Raw genomic sequence first — 20,221 nt, 5'->3', positions numbered from 1 at the left:
AGCGCCCGCGCCCGCCCCGGGGAAGGAGCCGGCGCTGCCCGGGTGATCTCCATCACCCGCTCTCCCGGGCGGTGGGGGCCCCACGCGGCCGCTTCACCTCTCGGTGCCCGGGCCGGGACCCCCACTGCCCGCAGCGGTGACTGCCCGGCAGCGGGGAGGGCGAAGATGTCGGGCAGCACGGCGAGGAAGGTGCAGCCCTTCACCATCAGCACCAGGCTCTCGCTGCCCAAGTGTGCCGCGGACTTCCCCGGAGACGCCTGCCCCGGCATCGCCCTCGCCTCCGCGCTGGACAGCCACCGCGGCCTCCGCCGCAGCATCAACGAGCGCATCTCCCTCTACCTGGCCCACGCCCGGGCCGGCCCCGCCGCCCCCGCGGGGCAGCCCCGCAGCCCCAGCCCCGGTGAGGACGGGGGCCCCGACGAGGACCGGCTGAACCGCAGCTCCCTAGCCCGCTCCATTAAGAAGATCACGCTGTCCAACTGGTACGGGGACGCTGGCACGGGAGAAGCAGGGGGACACGGGGCCCCCGCCCGCGCCGGCGGCGAGAGGAACCACAACAACAACAACAGCAGGACAGGGAAAGCTCAGTTCAAGGTAAGAGACCCCGGTACCCTGCGCCCTGCTATCGCCCCGTCTTCCCTGCAGTTCCCCATTCCTCGCTGCCAAGAGATGGATAGGTCCTGGAGAGGCTGCGCCCATCCCTGTTGCCTTATGTCCGTGCCGTCCAGGTAGCAGTCGTTGCAGGGCTCCTGGGGTAGTTGTTTTTCCTGCCATGTGCCCCTCCCCACGCACTTCTCTGTCCCATCAGGCTGGAGGGCAGGAAGTCTTCGCGGGTGAGCGGAGATGAGCTTTCCCCGGGGCTGAGATGAGCCAGGAAAGCCCTGCCCCAGAGCCTGACTATGGAGGGCTCAGCTTTGGAGATGCCTGTGGTAGTGCGGTTGAGTGCGGGGAGCTGGGAACTCACTCTCTCGTTTACCAGAGGGGAAACGGAGGCTGGGAGAAGGGAAGTGACTCATGAAGGGCCACACAGCCAGGCAAAGCTGGGACAAGGCTAGGATCAGGACCCAGGGCTCCCGGCACCCCGCCCTCCAAGTCTGAGCGCAACCAGGCGCAGAGGTGCGAATTCAACGGTGCCAGAGCCCAGGAGACCCCCTGTGTGGTTGGGATGGGGAGGAAGGCATCTCGGAGATGTCGCAGTTTCTGGCAAGAGCAGGCAGGAACTCCTTGGGATTTAACCCTGACCTGCAACAGCTGTTTTGCCGGCAGGATAGCTCTAGGGAGAGCCGCGCAGCCCACTGCCAAAGCCCTCATCTTCATTGCCAATAAAGGCCAGGCAGAGCCTCGCAAGAGGTGCCGCTTCCTCCGGCACGCAATCAGCTCCTCGCTGGGCGGCCTGAGTCTGCGCAGCCCGGAGGGCATCGGCATGAGGGCTCCCCTCTTCCCTGTAGGGCAGGGACACGTGCTGGACACGGTGGTGTGGGACTCTCGGGAGGCTGCCAGGATCGGCCCCTCCTCCCTGTCCAGCATGAGTGTGTGGAGCTGAAAGAGGTGGACAGGCTGCAAGATGGAGCTTTGGGAGAAAGAGGGAGCTGGGGGACAGGGGAAAACATGCGGGACGGCAGCTGGAGGAGAGGAGGGGACACTATCTCCCACACAGAGCACGGTAATGCTTTCCCAAGCGTACCCCGCAGCCCTTGGATTTGCCCTTCCCTCCTGCCCCGTAGGAATGAGGGGCTCCTCTGGGATGAGCACAGTGCTGCCTAGGAGGGTCTGGCCCCGGCTCCTCTTGTTCGTGGCAAGTCACTGGTGCCTGTTCTATGGGAATGCGGCAAGCATACGCGCCGTGTTAATTTTGCTTTTAGAGGGGGAAAGAAGTGTTTGCAGAGGCGGCAGCTGAGGCTGCTGTGCTCATTTCACGTGTGGCTTTGCTCGTGTCACGAAGCCTGGTGTCCTGCTGGGGAGCGTTTAGCACAGCACCTCATGGAGGCAGGCTCAGCTCCTGCTCCCGGACTTTGGTTGCTGAGAGTTTGTTGTTTTGCCGGATCGAGGACCCAGCTCCAGCCAGAGGGACCGAGAAGGGGGGGAGTAGTCCCGGTGGAGCAGCTCTGCGGGAAGGATGAAGTCATCGTTGTGCTGGCAGCCCTGTTTTCCTGCGGCTGACGGATCGTGAGACAGGGACTTTAAATAAAGCTCCCGTGTCACCTGCAGGCTTGTCTCCCACGGCTGAGCCCTGGGGGCCAGCCTGAGACATTACTGCATAGAGCTTTCTAGGGTCTTATTCCTCACAGGCACTTCACATTTAGCTCCTTATCATTCCCTAAATATGCCTCCAAACCTCTCAGCCCCGTGGTCAGGCAAGGAGGTACCCTCTCCTTCTGATACTATCCTCCTGAGTTCTCGCTGTGCCTGCTGGGCTGTGATTCAGCCTTGTACCCTGACTGTTCTTCCTGCTTGGGATGGGATGCTGTGGCATGTCACAGTGGTCTGTCCACTGCAGCCATGGGCCAAGCTTTGCAGGCCCTTGGAAAGATCCAGTGGTGCAGTTTTCCTAGAGGCTGTAGAACTGCTGGGGTGTTTGTAGGGCTCTGAGACTTTTTGGTGGGAGCAGCTCTATGCTGTGGGCTGCTGTTCATGTCAGGATTCTTCTGCAGTGCTGAAGAGATGGGGGAAAGCAATGTTCTATTCAGGAAGGGAGCTCTGATTTTCCTAGGTTCATTTCCCTTGGACAGTGTCCTCAGTTTGGAGTGGCCTGAGCAGCAGTAGGCTGGCTCTGGCTGATCCGGCACCATTTGCAGCAATCTCAGAGGAGGGGTTGTCAGGGCAGCACACATTGTCCACCACCCTGTTTCTGTTGCCCTGTGTCTGCTTGGATGGCTGTTAGAGAGACAGCAAGGTGGCCCCAGGAAGGGAGTGGAAGGAGGTCCCTAAGTTAGCCTGTTATATCCAACGGCCCAAGAAAAGATCCATCTGTAGAGGATGAGGCTTAATGCCCTTGGGCATGATCCAAACAATCCCACGCACCTCTCCTCCTGGGGCTGTGCTGCATCAAGGATAAGGTAATGTGGAGTTCATCCTGGACATTCTCTCTGTGCCTGGCTGCAGTTCCTGGACTTCCTTCCTCCTGCCTCTCCTGCTTCTACCCTCACCCCTGTCCTTTGGAAGCCCTTCCCTGCAAGCCAGCTGCCCCCTTAACTCATCTCCCAGCTAGCCTGAGATCAGGGATCAGCAGCTGAGAGGATTCAAGTTCATGATGTTGGAGCTAATGTCATCCTGTGCCCTCATGCCTCTGCCCTACTGTTCTGGAAGAGAGCAAGGGAGTCTCACTCTGAACATCCTTAGATGACCAGGGACCAGTGGTGATCACTAAATGGGTTTCTGCTGGCTTTGGAGTCAATTCAAGGAGAGAAAAGGGTGTTGGGGTACTGGGAACTAAAACGGATGAGGCACTGAACAGAGCAGGCTTAAGAGCTCTTGCCACTTGCTGAACACGTGGTGGGAGCTGTGGATTCTCCCGGAGAAGCCTGGCCTAGATGTGTAAGGAGAGATGGGCAAGAGCGCAGCCAGGCAGCGTCTGGGTACTGCCAGCAGCTGCCTCTGCCCAGGGCAGGGGGAGGTGGCTGAGTGCTCCTCTGCCCCCTTGGCTGCCAGCACAGTTAAGCACTACCAGGCTCACAGCTGTGCCTTCCTGCCTCTAGGTGTTCCTCAGGAAGGATGTGGATGCAGAGGACAAGCAGCAGGAGCCTGGGACTGTTCAGGCCAGTGTTTTCTGCTCTCCAGTGGACAGATGTTCTCCCTTGTATGCGGTATGTGCCCCTGCCCTCAACATTAGGGGGACATGACATGCAGCTTGGAGCTGAGCTGTGAGGCTGGTCGCTGGTAGTGTGCCCGGGTGTGGATGGAGCCTTGCCTCTTCCAGTGAGTGCAGGAACAAGCTGGGCATGATGGGGCCAGGAATCAGCCCCCCGAGGCAGTGCCCAGAGGTTTTATTGCTTCCAAGGGAGCCAGATTATGGGCTCCTCCAGCCATGGCTGAGTCAAGAGACTAAAGGTCATGGAGTCATAGGAGGGCCTGAGAATCTATGTTGCTATTTAAAAAAAAAAAAAAAAAAGACAGAGGATTTCTGTAGTTCTTGTGGTTAAGTAGAACAGGCATTGGAAAGTAAGTCCCGTGCTGTCAGCAGGGCAGCACATGCCAGAGTGCTTAGAGAGCCTGAAACAGTTGCCCAAACCCCACTGCTCCACAGGCTCCTGGAAAATTGCTCCCTGGTGGGCCAAGGGGCAGCTAAGACTCTGTGGGGCAGCTCACACCCAGCCCTCTCAAGGATGAAGGCTGTCCCAGGCTAGCCCCAGGAGCAATTTCTGCCTGCTGAGAAGAGGCAGCAAGCCTTGCACCTTTGGGTTCCTCCTGAAAATTCTGTTTCCTCTTTTTAGTATGCAGTCAAATCCCCATCCCTGGGCAGAAGGGTGGGAATTAAGTGCCTCGGTGATGGTGCTGTCCCCTGGGCAGCCTGCAGCTGGGCCCAGGGCTGAGTTTGGAGAAGGGCCAGCACTTTCATTGGCTGACCTTTGCTGTCACCCCTGGCAGAGCTGGAACCCTGACAGAGGGTTTCGTCACTGTCGGCTGCCCACAAGGCCAAATCCTAAAGGAGATGCTGTGCTCTCTGCCCCCTCCAACCACTCACCAGGGATGGGGGTCTTGGGTGCCACCAAAGGAGTGGTGCCTGCCTCAGGAACCTACCTCATGGCCTTCCATCCCATCCCCTGGCAGCATCCCCCTGCGTGACACCAAACAGATGCTGCAGACATGAATGCTCCTCGCAGGGATGCACTGCCCATGGCTGGAGGGGCAGCAAGCTCTGCATCCATCTCCAGTGTGGGTGCCAGGACCAGTCTAAGTGCTGGGTGCCATTCTAACAGCCTGGAGTGACCCAGGGAGTGACTCCACTTGAGGGACAGCCCAGCAACTCCCTGCTGGGGTTGCAAAAGCCACCAGTGTGGCCTTGGTAGGGGGAAGTGGTACCTCAGTGTGCTGGAGAACCCCAAATATGTCAGTGAAGGAGCGGAATTAAGAATAAGGCATGCTGACCTACTTCATTTGGGTTTCTGAAATGCTCCTGGGAGGTGACAGGGAGGGCTCCCTGGGGCAGCACACTGACACTCCCCATCCCACCTCTGCTCCCTGCAGCTGGCAGCTTCCCCGGTGTCATCACCCCAGAAAGAGAGCCCTAAGGGCAAGGAGTCTGCTGCAGCGCCGAGATGCAGTGGGCGAAGCGGCGTGGGAGCAGCCCCTCTCCTTGACCTGAGTCCTCTGATAGCCCAGTTCAACCGAGAGATGCTGCAGGTGAGGCAGCTGGGGCCCTGTCCCGTGGGTCTGTGTGGGAAGTGGAACGGAGGGCCACCGGCAGCCTTTCATGTGAGCCGTGGGGTGGGGTGCGCAGCAGGGAGGGCTGAGCTCCCAGCCCGAGCGAAGCCATGGTTGTGGCATGAGATCATGTTTGGCTGCCTCTCCCTGGCTGTCAGCCCCAGGGAGAGGGGGTCAGCCCACACCAGGGCCCTGCTTCCTCTCTGTGTGCGCATGCTCCTCCCGTGCCCCATTCTCCTCCTCCTCCTCCTCCTCTCCGACCCTGTCCCTCACGAGCAGCGTGGGAACCGAGATGGTGGGAGGGCTGCTTCCATGCCACAGTGGGAAGAATTCGTGGATGTTTGCACTGGGGAGCAGGGTGCAGCGAGGAGAGATGCTTTGTGCAGGGATGTTCTGTTCAGACTGGCCTGCTTGGGCAAGCCCATCTTCTCCTGCTGGTCTGAGGCAGACACTGTAAAGAAGTGAGGTGCTGCACACCTTCATACCCCCATTGCCACAGATGCTGTCCTGAGTGCCTGTGCTGGCCTGTTGATTCCCAGAGCAAATGGGTTGTCAGCTGAAAGGGTGCACTCCAGTCCCTCTCACAGCTGTGGGGAGGTTTGGGCTCGGGTCCCCAAAGCTGTGTCCTTGAGACTCTGGTGGAAGCCCCAGCCACGTGGCTCTTTGTATGCTGCAGGCAGAGAGCTGGGTGCGAGGCAAGCTGCGGGACCTGAAGGACGGCTGTGACCTCCAGGACTGGGAGGAGGTGGCCCAGACCTTGCAGCGGGACATGAAGGATTTTGAGAACACACTGATAAAGCTCAGTCAGGTGGGGCCAGGCAGGGCATGGCGTGGCATGGCTCCCGTTACTCACAGCACCTGTGTCCCTGGGCTCTCTGCAGCAGAGGGTCCCTGGGAACCCCTGATGCTGAGTGGGTCCCTTGGCCCCACAGATGGGCGAGCAGCTGATGTGGAGGGCAAGCCCCAGTGCAGAGGCCGTGCGGAGGCAGCTGCTGGCCCTGCAGGACCAGTGGCAGCTCCTGAAGCAGACGGCTGCCAGCCAGAGCAAAGCCCTGGGGGGGCTGCGGACTCTGCAGGACTTTAACAGGAAAGCTGAGCGGCTGGAGGCATGGATCAAGCACAAGGTTTGGGGGATGGGAAGCATGGTCTGGGGAGGGGACAGCCTGGTTGTCCCTCCACCTTCTCACACCATTGCCTGGCCCAGGAGGAGAAGCCCTCTCTGGCAGCCCTCCTGCAGGAAAGCCCGGATAAGATCCAGCTCACTCGCCGCATCCTTGACTTGAAGCAGGTGAGAGGTGCTGGGGGGGCTGCCAACCTGTCAGGGACCCCAAACACCGTGAGGATAGGCATGGCACAGGTCCCTAAGGAGGGGTGCTGATGTCTTTCCTCTCTGCTCGGGCCAGGAGGAGCAGCAGTTCCAGAGTCTGCACAAGGAGCTGAACAGCCTGGCCCAGAAGCTGGAGAAACAAGGCAAAAATGAGAGCAGAAATGTCTCAGCCCGGCGCAAGCACCTCAACAAAGCGTGAGTGGAGGACACACAGGCTGAGCAGGGCTGAGCCAGGCACCAGGAGCTGACCAGCTGGGAAGCAGGACCCCCCAAACTTCCTGGCCTAGCTCTGCACAGCTCCCCAGACAGGCAGAGGCTGCCATTCACCTTTCCCTCTCACCTGCTCAGGTGGCTGCGGCTGCAGGGGACCCTGAAGGAGCACCATGAGGCTCTGCAGCTGGCCCTGGAGGTGGCCTCCTTCCTCCAGCAAGCAGATATCCTGCTCGGGGTCATCCATGCAAAGGTATCTGCACTGGAGCCACGTTCACCCTGGTGTGTGGGGCTGTTGCATGGCCTGAATGAAACTTGGTGGGCAGCACCTTGCTCTTGTCCCCTGCATGGAGGCTCCTGTGGTCCCAGCACTCTCAGCCTGGGCTTTGGGAAGAGAACCAGGGGATGGAGAAAGGGAGCCAGGTTGGCAAGTGCAGCTTTGCACTGTTTCTTTCTGCTGGAGCTGGGAGCAGGGCCCTGTTCTCCTCCCACTGCTGACTGTGGCCTCTTCTTACAGCAGAGCAGTATCTGCAGTACAGGGAAGCCAGGGGAGGGCGAGCCTTGCCAGGATCGGGATGTCAGGGACATAGCCAGCCAGGTGATGGTGAGTGCAAGACTCTGCCTCGTCCTCTGAGCCCTGGGGAGCATCCTGACAGGGGGAATGTGAGCCTTCCCAGGCCAGCTCTGCCACAGCAGCGCTGTGGGCTCTATGGGCACCCCCACTGTGTGGGTGGCTGAGGCTGTGTGGTGGATGGGGGAGTCTCCGTGCGGCAGACAAGGACTGGGATAGGCACTCACTGCCTCTTCTGCCCCCAGAGGGCTGGTTGTCATCACACACTCTGCCCATGGCCACAGTGGTTCATCACTCATGAGCCCTGTCTCCATCACTTCCCAGCTGCTCTCTCTTTTCCAGATGCTGGATGTGACAGTGTCCCAGCTCCTAAACTTGCAGCCCAGCCTGGCAGCCCGTGTCACCTCAAAGCACCGAGATGTAAAGGAGAGCTGGGTGCAGCTCCAGCAGGCACTGAGGTAGAGCATAGCTGGGCAGGAGCACCAGGGTCCCAACCCTGACCTTCCAGCACTGGAGCCAGAGGCTTGGGAAAGACCTGGGTTAGCCCCTAGCAAGCTGTCTCTGGGGCACCAGCTCCACTCAAGGTCTCTCTTTATCCTTTGCTCCCCTGGGCTTCCCTTGCCTCCCTTTCCCAGGACAGGAAAGGCTCCAGCACGGGCAGGCAGTTCCCCGGGGGGCAAAGCAGCAGCTCCAAATGTTGAGCCTCGAGGAGACGACAGCAGTCACGGGGCTGTGGGTAAGGAAGCAGCAGCCAAATGGACAAGAGGACTCGGCAGCATGGTAAGCACTGTCTTCCTCCAGGCACTGTCTTCAGCTCCTCTGCTTCGAGAAGACAAGGGAGCCTATGGGAAAGGGGTTCAGGTGTTGGGCAGAATCCAAGCTGAACACTCCTGGATCTGGTCCCAGCAGTTACGGGAAGTGATAAGTGCCAGGCCTGGGGCAAAGCAGGTGTATGCTTTGTGCTGGCCAAGGAGGAATGGGAACCTTTGTGCTGCAGGTACCAAAAGATATGCTGGAGAAGATGGCAGAGAACAAGAAAGGAGAAGAGAGAACCCCTGGCTCCCCAGCAGTGGGACAGCCCCCTCTTGGAGGGGACAACAAAAGGTACCAGCTTGTGGAGGTGGCTGTGAGAGCAGGAGAGAGTCAAAGGGAATAGGGATGGGGTTCCCCTGTGCAAGGGGGAACCTTGCAGGTCTGACTGTCCCTCTCTCTGCTGGAGGAGGAGAGAGGCAGAGGCTGAGTGGGGGATGCGGCAGCTGGAGACCCAAGTGCAGGACGTCTGCCAGGTGGTGAACACGGTAATTTCTCCCCAAGAGTCCCCTTTGCTCCCTGCCCATCCAAGAGGAGACAGTGTTGGGGAAGGACTCACTTCCCTAACCCCCTCCTGCTACTCATGGGCATAGAGACTTGTGCCCACATGCCTGGTCTGGGCACTAACCCAGCAAGTCTCCTGCTCCTCAGCAGACTCTGTCCCCATACAAGGAGAGTGTGGGTATGGGAGTCCCCCCATGTCCAATGGAGAGCCTGGAGGCAGCAAGGATGCAGCAAGAGCCCCTAGCCCCCAGCTCCAGTGCCAGGGCTGTGCTCCTGGTGAGCCTGCTTGGATGTGAGGTTGGGGGAGGACACCAGGTGGGGCCCATCCTGACTGCCCTTCCTGCCTTCCAGGAGGGGCCAGCACGAGGCAGGCCTCCCGGGAGCCCTCAGGTGGAGGCCATGCTGCAGGAACTGGGGGAGCTGTGGGAGGACCTGCAGAGGAGGCACCAGGAGAATGGCGTGATGCTGCAAGAAATTGATAAGGTATGTGGAGTCAGGGCTAGGGCATGCTCCAATTAGAGCAGCTTGCTGGGGATCACCAAGGGAGGCTGGCACCTATGGGGCCTGGAGCTGCAGCACTGGCACCGGTGTCTCTGGCTGGCCTTGCAGAGGGCACACTTCTCCCACTGTGCTGCCTGTGCCCCAGGTACCCCCAGTGGGATGCCAGCATGGCTCCTGCCTCCTCTGGGTGGCTCAGAGCCAGGCTGATGGGTTCCCTGCTCTCCCTGAAGGCCCTGAGGCTGGTGGGGGAGCTGGACCAGGCTGAGCGGTGGCTGCAAGACGTGGCTGGGTCGCTCTTGGAGCCCGCTGCCATGAGAAGCCCAGCAGAGCTGCGCCAGGACCTGGAAGAAATGAGCCGGCTGGAGAAGCAGCTCCTGCTCTGTGGCCTCAAGCTGCAGGCACTGCGGGAAGAAGCAGCAGGCGAGGTGCCCACTGAGCACGAGGGGGCAAGGAAGATGCAGAGGAAAGTGGAGATGGTGGAGGAGAAGTGAGTCCTGGAGGAAGGTGCCCAGGTTGGGGGGGGAGGAGGATGCTGTCCCTGAGGAGGTGCAGAAGCTGCCAGCACCTCTGATGAGCACCTCTCCCCGCAGGTTGGCACACGTGCAGGCAGCCCTGCGGCACCGGGCAGCAGATCTGCGGGACTCCCTGGTGCTGTCTGAGTTCCTGCAGGACCTGCAAGAGGAGGAGGCACGGAGCCAGCAGGGATCTGCAGCGGTGAGCACCATGGCCAGGCATCCCTTGGGATCACACAGCACCTGGGTTTGGACCAAGGGTTGATCTGTGGTTGGCATGGGGCCCCTGTTGGGTGCTCCCCTCCAGCCCAGCTGCCTGGGGTGTCACTCCCCATCTCTTACATCTGGTGTTTTTGCTGGCTTCAGCCAGGGAGTGGGCGTTGTGGCTCGCAGGGCTGTTTTCCCCTGCTCTCAGCCCAGGCTGAGAAGTCTCCAAGCAGTGAGGACATGAGCCGGCCCTTGGGAGAGCTGCAGGAGGCCGTGGAGATGCTGAATGACGCGGCGAAGGAGCGGGAGCGGGTCTTGGAGGTGGCAGCAGAGACGGAGAGCCTGGAGCGTCTGGTAGGGAATGGAGGCTGGGGATGCAACCGGGTGGTTCATCTGCAGCCAGACATGCCAGCTGACTGGGACAGGGCGCGCACTTCAGCTGTCCTCAGTGGGACACAGGGACACTGGGATTCATGGGAACCACTCTGTGCAAGGCTGGCATCCTTGGCGTCTCTCCCATGGCCGGCACCTGCCTTTTTGCAGCTGCATGGCAGGGTGTCCCCAGGCTGGGGTGGGCTGGGGCTGTGTGGCAGGTGGTAGCACAGGGGCTTCCACCCCGGGGCTAATCTCCCTCTGTGTCCCCCCTGCCCATCCAGGTGGCGAAGATATCCCCACAGCTGGAGGCCCTTCAGGGCAGAGCCAAGGCGCTGTCTGAAGACATTGCCCTAGCAGAGAAGAGCTTCACCACTGTGAAGAGTGAGAAAGACCTGCAAGGGCTGCAGGGCTTGCTAAGCTGCCAGCAGGAGATGGAGGTGAGTCAGGGCAACAGGGCCAGGGAGGTGTCCCGGTTGGCTGGGGCTGTCCCAGTGAGGCACTGGCCCCCCTCCGGGGGCCCAGGTGTTGTAAGCCTTGGCACACTGTGTCAGGGCAGGCTGGAATTTTCCAGTGGAGCTGACACCTGCCTGCTCTGCTCCCCTCCGATAGCATGGGCCAGGCAAGGGGGCAGAGCTTGCATCAGCTCCCATGTGCCAAGAAGTAAGTCATTCACACAGGGCAGGGAAGCCAGGAGGAGCCAGGCAGTTCTGTGATCTTCCTGTGCTCCCCACTGAGGCTAGCTCTGCCCACGTACTGTCTGCAGCCCATGTACCAGCATCCTCTCCTCTGTCCCTGCATCCCAGAATGCAGGGGAGTCCAGCCTGGGTTCAGAGGGGTTGGATGCATCTTGAACCTTTCCTGCCTTGTGATCTTTAGCATGCAGTGTCACAGACCCTGCAAGGGCAGCTGGAGGAGCTGGAGAGGGCGGCTGCCCGCTTGCAGGAGCTGTGTCCCGCTCGGCAGTGCCCCGTCAGCCGGGAGCTGCAGGAGACTCTGTTGGCCTGGGCAGGGCTGCGAGAGCTGCTGCGGGAGACCCGGCTCCGCGTGCAGCAGGCCAGCCAGCTCCGGCACTTCTTCAAGGATTATTTAGCCATGATGTAAGTGGCAGTGGGCTGTTGGGGTTGCTTCTGTGGTGGTTGAGGGGGAGCTAGCGAGAGCATGGCATTGGCATCTATGTGGGCAGTGCTGGAGTCAGGCGTGACCATGGGGAGCCTGGAATGCAGGGTTGCACCACAGCTGTCTGTTGTGAGGCAGCCCTGCAGCATCTCATCCTGCCCAAACAGCCTTGCCACCACCCCAGGGAGCTGCTTCCAGCTATCACTGAGCATGGGAATGGCTTTCCTGGGGCCTGCAGGGCTGGAGAAGGGTTGGGTCGTTCCTCAGCTGTCTTTCACGTGCTCACAGCTCCTGGACTGAGGACACACGGGCTCGGATCTTCTCTGAAAGCCCAAGCAGCTCCAGTATCCCGGAGACTCCATGTGAGGAGCTGGAGAGGAGAATCGAAGAGAAACTCAAGGAGTTTGAGGCACTAGCAGCGGCAGGGCAGCAGCTGGTGTCTGAGGAGCACTACCTGAGTGCAACAGTAAGGACGGGAAATAGGGTTGGGGGGAAATTCTCAGCACTCCCTGAAGTTCTCTGGGGACAGACCATGAAAGAAAGAGCAAGGTGTGGGCGCAGAACCCCAGTAAGTGGGATGGGGACAGCTATGCATCCCTGGGGCTGCTCAGGGCTGGAAGAAGTTTCATCGGGTGGGTCCTGAGATCTGAGCTGATGTAGCTGTGACTGTATCCCACTCGCAAAAACCTCCTAGCTGCTCTGCTGTGAGATGTCCTGGTAGGGCCAGTGTCCCTGGGCCAGGAGTCCTTGCAAGCTGCCCAGCATGTCTCCTCCCATCAGATAAAGGAGCGCTTGGAAGAGCTGCAGAGCATGCTGGGCTGGGTGCTGGTACGCTGGCGAGCACAGAGGCATCAGCAGCAGGATCTGGGGAGCAGACAGGAGGACAGGAGGGAGCTGGAGAACCTCTCAAGCACATCCCCCACTGGTCAAGTGAGTACCCAGCCATGCTGAGACTGCCAGGGAGAATGACCAGCCTTGAGGCTGAGGGGAGCAGAGGCACTGGATGGAGTGGGTGGTGCAGAAGGTGGGGAGGGATGCATGCCAATACCTCAGGCAGGGCAAAGAGAAGGCTATCCTGAGAAAAGCCTGGCTTTAGCAGCCCTTCCTTCATGTTCCCTCTCTGGCCTTGGTCCCCAGGAACAGCATGTCTCACGTGTTCCACCCCACCTGGAAAGCATTCACAGCCCAGTGAAGTTCATGCCCTCCTCCCTCCTCGAGCCTGTGCAAAGATTAGAGCCAAAGCTTCCAGAGAAAACGGCCATCTCCCCACCCACCTCACCCCTCTCAGATGCCCCATCAGGAGTGGAGCAGAGCTGGGGGGAGCCCAGCAGCAAAACAGCTGGTGATGCAGAATCCCCCAAGGAGGCTGGCACCTGGGATCCTGCTGAGACCTCCACGCTGCTGCTGCCACCGCGGGGCCCCTGTGGTCTTGGGGGCACGGTCAACCTCATCCTCAGCATTGGCAAGAAGGGCGAGAAGAAGAAGGCACAGCTGCTGGCCAGCAGCGAGCGGCCAGGCGAGGAGGCACTGCCAGCGGTACGGGGGGATTGTGGGAGGCTTCGGCAGAACCAGGGGCGAGCAGCCACACAGCCAGGGCAGCTCTCTGGGGCTGTGCCCCATGCAGACTGGGAGGCTGCGAGGGCTGCGTATGATCCCCAAGCTGAGACCCCTCTAGGCCATTTCTAAGTGAGCTGCTGGGACTGTGTCAGTCTCAGGAGAGGGGCCTTTGGCCATGCTGATGCTGTGTGATGCCTTAGGGCTGAGGCTGGCTTGCACCACCCACTTTGCCTGTGCTCTCCTGCTGCAGCTCCTTGCCCACTCTGTCCTCTCTGTGTGTCTCTTTCTCTCCCCTTGCTCAGCTCCCCGCCACTAAACACTCAGGCTGTAAAACCTTTTGGAAGCGTTGCCAGGGGCTTTTAGGAAACACTTGGGGTAGCTTAAAGCGAAAAAGAAAGCCACCTCGCCAGCTGGTGGAAGAGGTAATGTCCCGGGGAAGGCTGCATGCTGGACTGAGTGGCTGCATGGTGTGAACCTGCCTGCCACCAGCCCTCCTGGCCATGCCATGGTGCCAGGGTGGCAGTGGTCTGCTGGGAGAGGGAAAACCCTTCTGGTGCTGTGGGGTCCAGAGTGTGGGTGCTGGGACATGTGAGGAGGGCATTCAGGCAGGGCTTGCTGCAGTTTGGCCCCCCATTCAAGTAGTTTTGGTGGCCATGGGATGTATGGCTGGCTGGTAGCCAGTGGGAGAGCCTCCCTGCTCCATTGCTGGTGGGCAGCAGCAGTTCTTGTGTAACCAGCTGAAGGGGACAAGGATGGTTGGGGTTGTGTGAGGTGCCCATTTTGTTGGGCTGGGGAATCTCACTCCAGGCTGCTTGGCTTCTAACTCTGAGGCTGGGAGCTTGGAAATTTGTAGGGGGTTCACATCTCTTTGTTGCTCCAGAGCCTGTGCAAAAAGGTCTGTGTGTGAGGAGCCCTAAGGGCAGCCAGGCTCAGTAGCCCAAGGGAGAGGGCAGGAGGACAGAGAAGCTGGAGGGCATGGAGGCAGGGAGAGGGGCTGCTGGGCTGCCAGGAGGGTTTTGGTAAAGGGTGCCATCCGACCTAAAGGATCCAGGGCAACACTGCTCCGGCTCCTGCAGACTCTTGCAGCTGTGGAAGCCCAGGAGAGGGTTTGCAAGGAACGGGAGGGGAAGGGTCTGCACTCAGTCCCTGCCCTTGCATTCGTTGCTTTACTGCTTGGAGCATACAGGGCTGGCAGGCATGGACTGCAGTGACTGCTTTCTCAGTAGCCACCCATAAGTGGTGGCTTGGAGGTCAGCAGTGCCAGGGAAAAGCTGTATGGCAGTCAGCCCCAGCTGTACCACACCCGAGGGACTCCATCATGGGCAGATTCCCTTGTCTGCCTCTACCCTGCCAGCAGCAGTGTGGGAGCAGCCCTCAGGGGACTGAGGTGAAGCTCTGTCATTCCCAGCACTGCATGTGCTGCTGGTGGGCATTTTTGCCTGCCTGCCCTTGCAGCTCCCTGCTTTCCCAGATGCAGCATGGAAAGGGGGGCAGTTAGCACAGGGTGGTGGAAGCTCCAGCGATGGGAATCACGCCTCTCTCCTTCTGTTTCCTCAGGTGCAGGTGGAGGCCAGGAAAACCTGCACCGCAAAGCGTCCGCCCGCTGTTGTCCGGCGCCCTGCAGCAGCCAGCGGTGGGATGGCGGCTGTGTCCCACACCCTGCCCAAGGCCGGCGCTGGCTGTCTCTTCCACAGCCTGCAGCGGCGAGAGCAGGCCAGGGCAGAGCAGGCCCGGCTGCTGACTCTGCGGGGCATCATGGGCGACAGCTCCCTGCGGCCCACGCCTGAGGAATGCCATGGCCCCAGCAACACGTGGCCTCAGAAGTGTGGCTGGAGGAAGGGTGGGCCGGGGGCAGCTGCTGCTGGACCTCAGCTTGGGGAGCTGCTCCTCTACGTCAGGAACCCGCTGGTGCAGGACATCGATGCCGAGTGCGGGGCAGCCCCTCAGAACCCTTGCCTCTCTCACCCCAAAATCACATGCCCCCGTGTTTCCCTGGGCTCTGTGCTCAGCCTGGAGCTGCCACGGGATGCAGTGGTCCTGGGATGCCACCGAGGGGCTGAGACACGGCAGCAGGAGGCAGAGGGGCAGGAGCAGAGGCAGGATCAAGGGGTGAGGCCATGGAAGCCCACAGGCACACATGGAGTTGGATGGCAGGAAGATAGGCACAGTCCTCAGGGGCCCAGCAAGAGGCTGGGGATGTCCCCCAAGAGCGAGCAAGAAATGTGGTTCGAGGAGGTGAGCTTCAAGCCCAGCTACAACCAGCAAAGAGGACACCATGCTGGGAAGGAGCACCGGAACCCACAGCAGCCCAGCAGCACCAGTAAAGACCTTCTGGACTTGAGGCCGAGCCGGCCGGCCCGTGTCGGCATGGAGGATGAGCTGGCCACCCGCTTTGGCCAGGACGACAGCCCCACTGCCTCTGGCAGGGCCAGGAATCACAGAGCCGCTTGGCTAGAGCTTGGATCATCCCCTGCCAGCACCCCAGGCAGGGCTGGAGCCATCCCCAGCCCTGCCTGCGCACAGCAGCCAGCCAGCAGCAGCCAGCCCAGAGGGTCCCCGGCTTCCCCTGCCGCCCCCACCCAGCTCTCTGTCTTTGAGTGGGCACTGGGGTCTCCACAGCCCCAGAGCCCTGCACTGGGCACTAAGGAAGTTTGCCACCCTGCCCACAGGCAGTTTGAGGAAGAGGAGGAGGAGCTGCAGGCCATCTGGGATGGGGCACACGAGCGAGGGGCACAGAGCTCGCCAGGAGGCAGCTGTGCCAGCCACAGGACGGGCAGCAGGGCAGGCAGCTTGCCCAGCCCCAGCGCCACAGCCGGCGGGCCCCTCATCCTCTCATCAGCCAACAACATGCTGGTGGCCAAGTTCACCCTTCCCACCGCTGCCCAGCTGCTCCACAGCCCGTCAGGAGAGCAGAGCCCCGGCATGGTGCACAGTGGCAGTGGCAGTCCCAGTGGGCTCAGGGCTTCCCCCAACATGGAGCAGCTGGTGTCTGCAGCCCCCTTGGATGCCTCCAGTGCCTGGGATCAGCAGAGGCATTGTCAAGAGGAGAGAGAAAACAGCAAGGTGAGATCCACAGGCCAGGGATTCTCCTTCAGGGTTAGGTAGGGGGCTGTGGAACAGCCAAGGCAGCAGCTGGGTTATCCACTTCAGCAAACATAACCTGTGTTTGGGGACTCCCTGACTCCAGTGGCCCCTTTTCTTCAGCTGGTGGGGAAGGGCTAGGTGTGATATTTGGAGTCCCTGCAGAACACACACCCCCCCACCAATCCATAGCCTCAGCAAGGTGGCACTTCACCCTTAAAGCTGAGACATAGCCCAGCCCCTGCCCACGTGGGAAAGTTGTTCCTCGTTGTCATCCCACTCCCACTTTGGCATCGCTCACAGGGATGGGTCATATAGACCTCACATGCATGGAGGCTGAGCTGGCCCTACCAGCCCCAGAGAAGTTTTTGCTCACCCTCTGTGCCCTTGCAGGTCCTGCCTGGTAAAATGGAGTTTCAGATGATGGAGGGGACCCTGGAAAGGAAGCACGTATTACAGACAGGAGGGAGAAAGGTACAGATATGGCTGTGGGGCTCCTTCGGGACAGGGGTGCTGGGACACGGCAGGGGGTGGAGGGAAGCCAGGGATGTTCCTGGAACTACCATAGCAATGCTGCTGGCCATTCTGGAAGGGCAGAGCCTCAGAGGGGCTGGGCCGCATTTTGAGCGCCCTGAGACCCTGTGTCTTCTTCCATAGCTGTTGGCATCACAGCTGTCCCCTGCTTGTGTCCCACAGGCCAGCTGCCGGACCTGGGGCCTCTTCCACGCCGTGCTGATGAGGCAGACACTGTGCTTCTACCAGGACCGCAGGGACAGCCTCAAGGTGCCCTGGGGGAGATTGGGGTGACATGGGAGGGGGCTGGCAGCAGGGTGATGGCTCTGGGCCCCATGGCAAGGGAAGGCAGAGCCCTCCAATCCCGCTGTTGCCCTTGCTTTCCCTTGTGCTGCAGAGCTCCGTGGTGGCCCTTCCCCTGAACCTCTCCGGGGCAGTCTGCACCCCAGATGCTGAGTACACCAAGAAGACCAACTGCTTCAGGCTCCAGTGAGTCCCCCATCCAGGGCAGTAACCACAGCCCTCCCAAGAGTGTCCCTGCTGGGGCAGACACATACCAACATCCCCTGGCAGGACCAGCTCAGTGCTTAGACGAGGATTTCCTTCCTTCTTTCTCACCTGCTTCTCTTCTTTTCTGGTCTGGTGGGGGCTGTTGTATCTGCACCCTACATTGTTCTTCCCCTCTCCCTGCAGGCTGCAGGATGGCTCTGAATACCTCCTAAGGGCCCCCACCCAGCCCCTCATGAACGAATGGGTCTCAAAGCTGCAGCAAAACTCAGGTGAGCAGCCCTTGCAGGCAGAGCAGGGGCCCAGCTCTATGTGGTTTGTTCAGCCCCCACTGAGCCCTTTGATACATGGGGGGTCAGAAGAGAAGCAGCACAACATTTTACTCTGATTTATGCATTCTCCTAGTGTGCCTTGGGAACAGCAGTTCTCTGCCAGGCAGGATTTGGAGGCTTTGTTTTCACACCACATACACAGCTATAAATCAGGAATAGCACAACTGACGTCAGTGGTGCCTCAGCAGCAAAAAGCTCGTGTCAGGAAAATTATAATTGTGCCTTGGTCTTCCTCCATATCCGCTGGGCTTGGAAATGCCTTGCTTGTCCTTGAGGCAAGGAGACCTGTAATACTGAGGTCTTCCTGTTGCTGTCCCCATACCTGAGGAGTTCAAGCCCTGCTATGAAATCCTAGGCTGGTTGTCAAGACCGAGAGCAGGTACTACAGCAGGAGGCTGGAGGAGCCAGCCATGCAGCATGGGCAGTCGGGTCAGGGACTGGCTCTGTGTGACAGTCCTGTGCACTGCCAGCATCCAGAGGATGTTTGCTGTGCCCCCAGGTTTTCCCAAAGTGGATTACTTCCAGGCAGCAGCACAGCGTGTCGAGGGCACTGGTGGTACTGGCAGGTGAGTAGCCAGGAGCTGGCCAGCTGGCTCTTGTTATAAGTCTACCCCACATTTCCCAGAGCGTGCTGCTCCAGCAGGACGTTGGTGGGCCAGTCTGGTTTGCTAAATCTCTGCTGCTTCCAGTTTCAGCAAGGTCTCCAGCCCTGGGACCTCCCACCTCCAGGGACATCATCAGGTCACCAGCACCAAGAGCCAGGAGATTGTGGTGTTACCTTGTGCAAGCCCACTACTGCAGCGGCCTCTGGGCAGCCAGGCTGGCCCAGTCGATGAGACTGTGACAGCAGCAGGTGACTTTCCTGTCTAGCTGGGTTGCCACTGTCCCCCAGCTTCTCTCCCCAGCCCAGAGAGCTACATGGGAGAGGTACATGGGAGGTACATGGGAGACAGCTGAGGGAGGCTGAAGGCTTTCGGTCAGTCTTGGACTTGGTGGTATCTGGGCTAGGAGTCCCAGGGCTTGGGACTTGGGGAAAGGAACACTGACTTCACTTCCTGGGATACTGCGATAGTCATACATTTCCCTCTTCTCTTTGGGGCTGGCACGGGGTGTCCTGTGATGGCCTTGCCTTGTGACATGTCTCCATTCTGCTTCAGAGAATGCTCAGGGGACTGGGCACAAGGAGCAGCAGTGGTCATCCAGGGCATCCCCCGGGCTGTGGGACAACATCTGCCCAGAGGATGACTATGGGCTGGTGGCCAACAAGAGGAGGTCCTACTCCTTCACCTCAGGTACAGTCCTGATTTCACTGTCACAGCCAGGAGGTGGCACCACTGCCTCTGTCCCCGCAGACAGCCAAGGACCAGATGCGATGCTGCTCTAGCACGCACCTGGTCCTACATACCTGTGCCCTTGGCTGCAGCCCCCATTTGGGGAGGGCTCTATAGGGCTGTCAGGGCCTGCTGGCACCCTGCTCCTTGCACTGACTGCTCCCTCTTGCAGCTACCTACCAGAAGATCAGCCCGCTGGCCGTGCCCCGGGAGCCGGCGGAGGTGGGGAGCAGTTACTCGGTCACACTGTACATAGGGGAGCAGGTGTCGGCCATGCCCCGGGCACGCTGCCACTCCTTCGTGGCCCCAACAGGGACCCCCCACGACACGCGAGGGGAGAAGACCACCAGCCCTCCTCGCACCAAAAACAAATCTGTCTTCAAGAAGTTCTTTGGGAAGAAAGAGTGAACCCCGGACAAAGGGAGAAAATGTCCTAACCTGCCTCTTATCCTCCTCTTGGGCCACTCTGGCATGGTCTCTACTCCCAGCAGCAGTTCATGGCTCACTGCCTCCCCAGGGGCAAGAGGCTTCAGCCAGCCTGGGGCTGCCCTGTGCCCCAGCCACTGCAGCCCCCAACCTCAGCCTGGCGCTGAGCACCCCTCCTGCCCAGTGCTCTCCCTGGGTGCCCCTGGCTCCCCAGGCATCCTAATGACACACAGCACAAGCAGAGGGGGGTGAATGATGGTTTTTATTAAAAGATAAATAGACACTTAGTCTGGGAGCTTCATTGTCCAGCAGCATCCGTCAGCATAGGAGGAAAGGAGCTTTCTGCAAGGTGGTCCTTGCTAAGGAGTCGGGGGAGCTTCAGATGCAGAGAGCCCTGCAGTGAGGTTCAATCCTGCTCGAGGGCAAGCCTGAGCTGTTTGGTGCCTTTCACAAGGATGCTTTGTCCCGTGCTTCCTCTGTGCTTGCATTCAGCCCAGCTAATCCCACAGGCTATCTGGGCCCCTTTTCCCTGCCCTAGGAGCTTAGCAGGGAAGTCACTACCTACAGAGTAAATACTCATGCCTGCACAGCCCTGCCAAGCCTGCCCAGCCTTGCTCTCTCACAGGACGGCTGCCAGCCTAGGTCACAGCAGGTGAACGCTGCCTGACACAGACAGGGGCACGGATGTGTGGATAGACTCCCATTCCTAGAGCTCAGATATTTTTGCAGTAACTTCACCAGACCATGCCAGTTTCAACTGCCCCAACTGCTGGCTGTACTGGGAAGGGGAAAAAGCAGCTGGTCCAACCTGCCCTGAGCCTGCACCAGCCCTAGAGGGAGAAGGGGAAGTTTACAGGGACATAGGTAGCAGGGCCTCTCCCTGTTGGGCTGTGAGGCTCAGCTGTGCACACCACTCGCCTCCTCAAACACATTGTGAGGCTTAAAATAGAAGTATTGGCTGCAGCCCAGCTCTGCAGCAA

General features: G+C 59.9%; 1 protein-coding gene across 7 annotated transcripts; it reads left to right on the top strand.

Moving 5' to 3' along the window:
• Positions 1-2: 2 nt before the first annotated feature.
• Positions 3-19,528, top strand: LOC132324852 (spectrin beta chain, non-erythrocytic 2-like). Of its 7 annotated transcripts, none has more exons than XM_059841413.1 (32): positions 3-594; positions 3,696-3,803; positions 5,185-5,340; positions 6,038-6,169; positions 6,294-6,485; positions 6,566-6,649; positions 6,765-6,883; positions 7,037-7,151; positions 7,419-7,502; positions 7,812-7,927; positions 8,105-8,249; positions 8,467-8,574; positions 8,687-8,767; positions 8,931-9,059; positions 9,135-9,266; positions 9,515-9,771; positions 9,875-9,998; positions 10,163-10,357; positions 10,660-10,815; positions 11,255-11,475; positions 11,783-11,960; positions 12,275-12,424; positions 12,632-13,030; positions 14,609-16,114; positions 16,526-16,606; positions 16,829-16,915; positions 17,043-17,134; positions 17,339-17,424; positions 17,984-18,050; positions 18,174-18,337; positions 18,642-18,776; positions 18,988-19,528. In XM_059841413.1, the coding sequence occupies exons 1-32, from the start codon at positions 166-168 to the stop codon at positions 19,221-19,223; spliced, it is 6,264 nt and encodes a 2,087-aa protein (XP_059697396.1). In that variant the 5' UTR covers positions 3-165; the 3' UTR covers positions 19,224-19,528. The 7 variants fall into 7 exon arrangements, with proteins under 7 accessions (XP_059697396.1, XP_059697400.1, XP_059697399.1 ...); XM_059841417.1 differs by having other exon boundaries at positions 4-594; positions 7,416-7,502; positions 8,467-8,573; positions 8,692-8,767; positions 8,934-9,059; XM_059841416.1 differs by having other exon boundaries at positions 4-594; positions 7,416-7,502; positions 8,467-8,573; positions 8,692-8,767.
• Positions 19,529-20,221: the final 693 nt, after the last annotated feature.

The sequence above is a fragment of the Haemorhous mexicanus genome, chromosome 3, assembly GCF_027477595.1.
Source record: "Haemorhous mexicanus isolate bHaeMex1 chromosome 3, bHaeMex1.pri, whole genome shotgun sequence".
Taxonomy (NCBI): domain Eukaryota; kingdom Metazoa; phylum Chordata; class Aves; order Passeriformes; family Fringillidae; genus Haemorhous; species Haemorhous mexicanus.
This window is presented reverse-complemented; position numbering and strand designations above follow the sequence as displayed.

What these genes read in the sequence shown, in the direction of transcription:
- LOC132324852 (XM_059841413.1), top strand. Translation starts at nt 166, where the DNA reads ATGTCGGGCAGCACGGCGAGGAAGGTGCAGCCCTTCACCATCAGCACC. An exon ending in GATGTTCTCCCTTGTATGCG is followed by an intron (nt 3,804 to 5,184) that starts GTATGTGCCCCT and finishes TGCTCCCTGCAG; the next exon opens with CTGGCAGCTTCCCCGGTGTC. An exon ending in AAAGCTGCAGCAAAACTCAG is followed by an intron (nt 17,425 to 17,983) that starts GTGAGCAGCCCT and finishes CTGTGCCCCCAG; the next exon opens with GTTTTCCCAAAGTGGATTAC.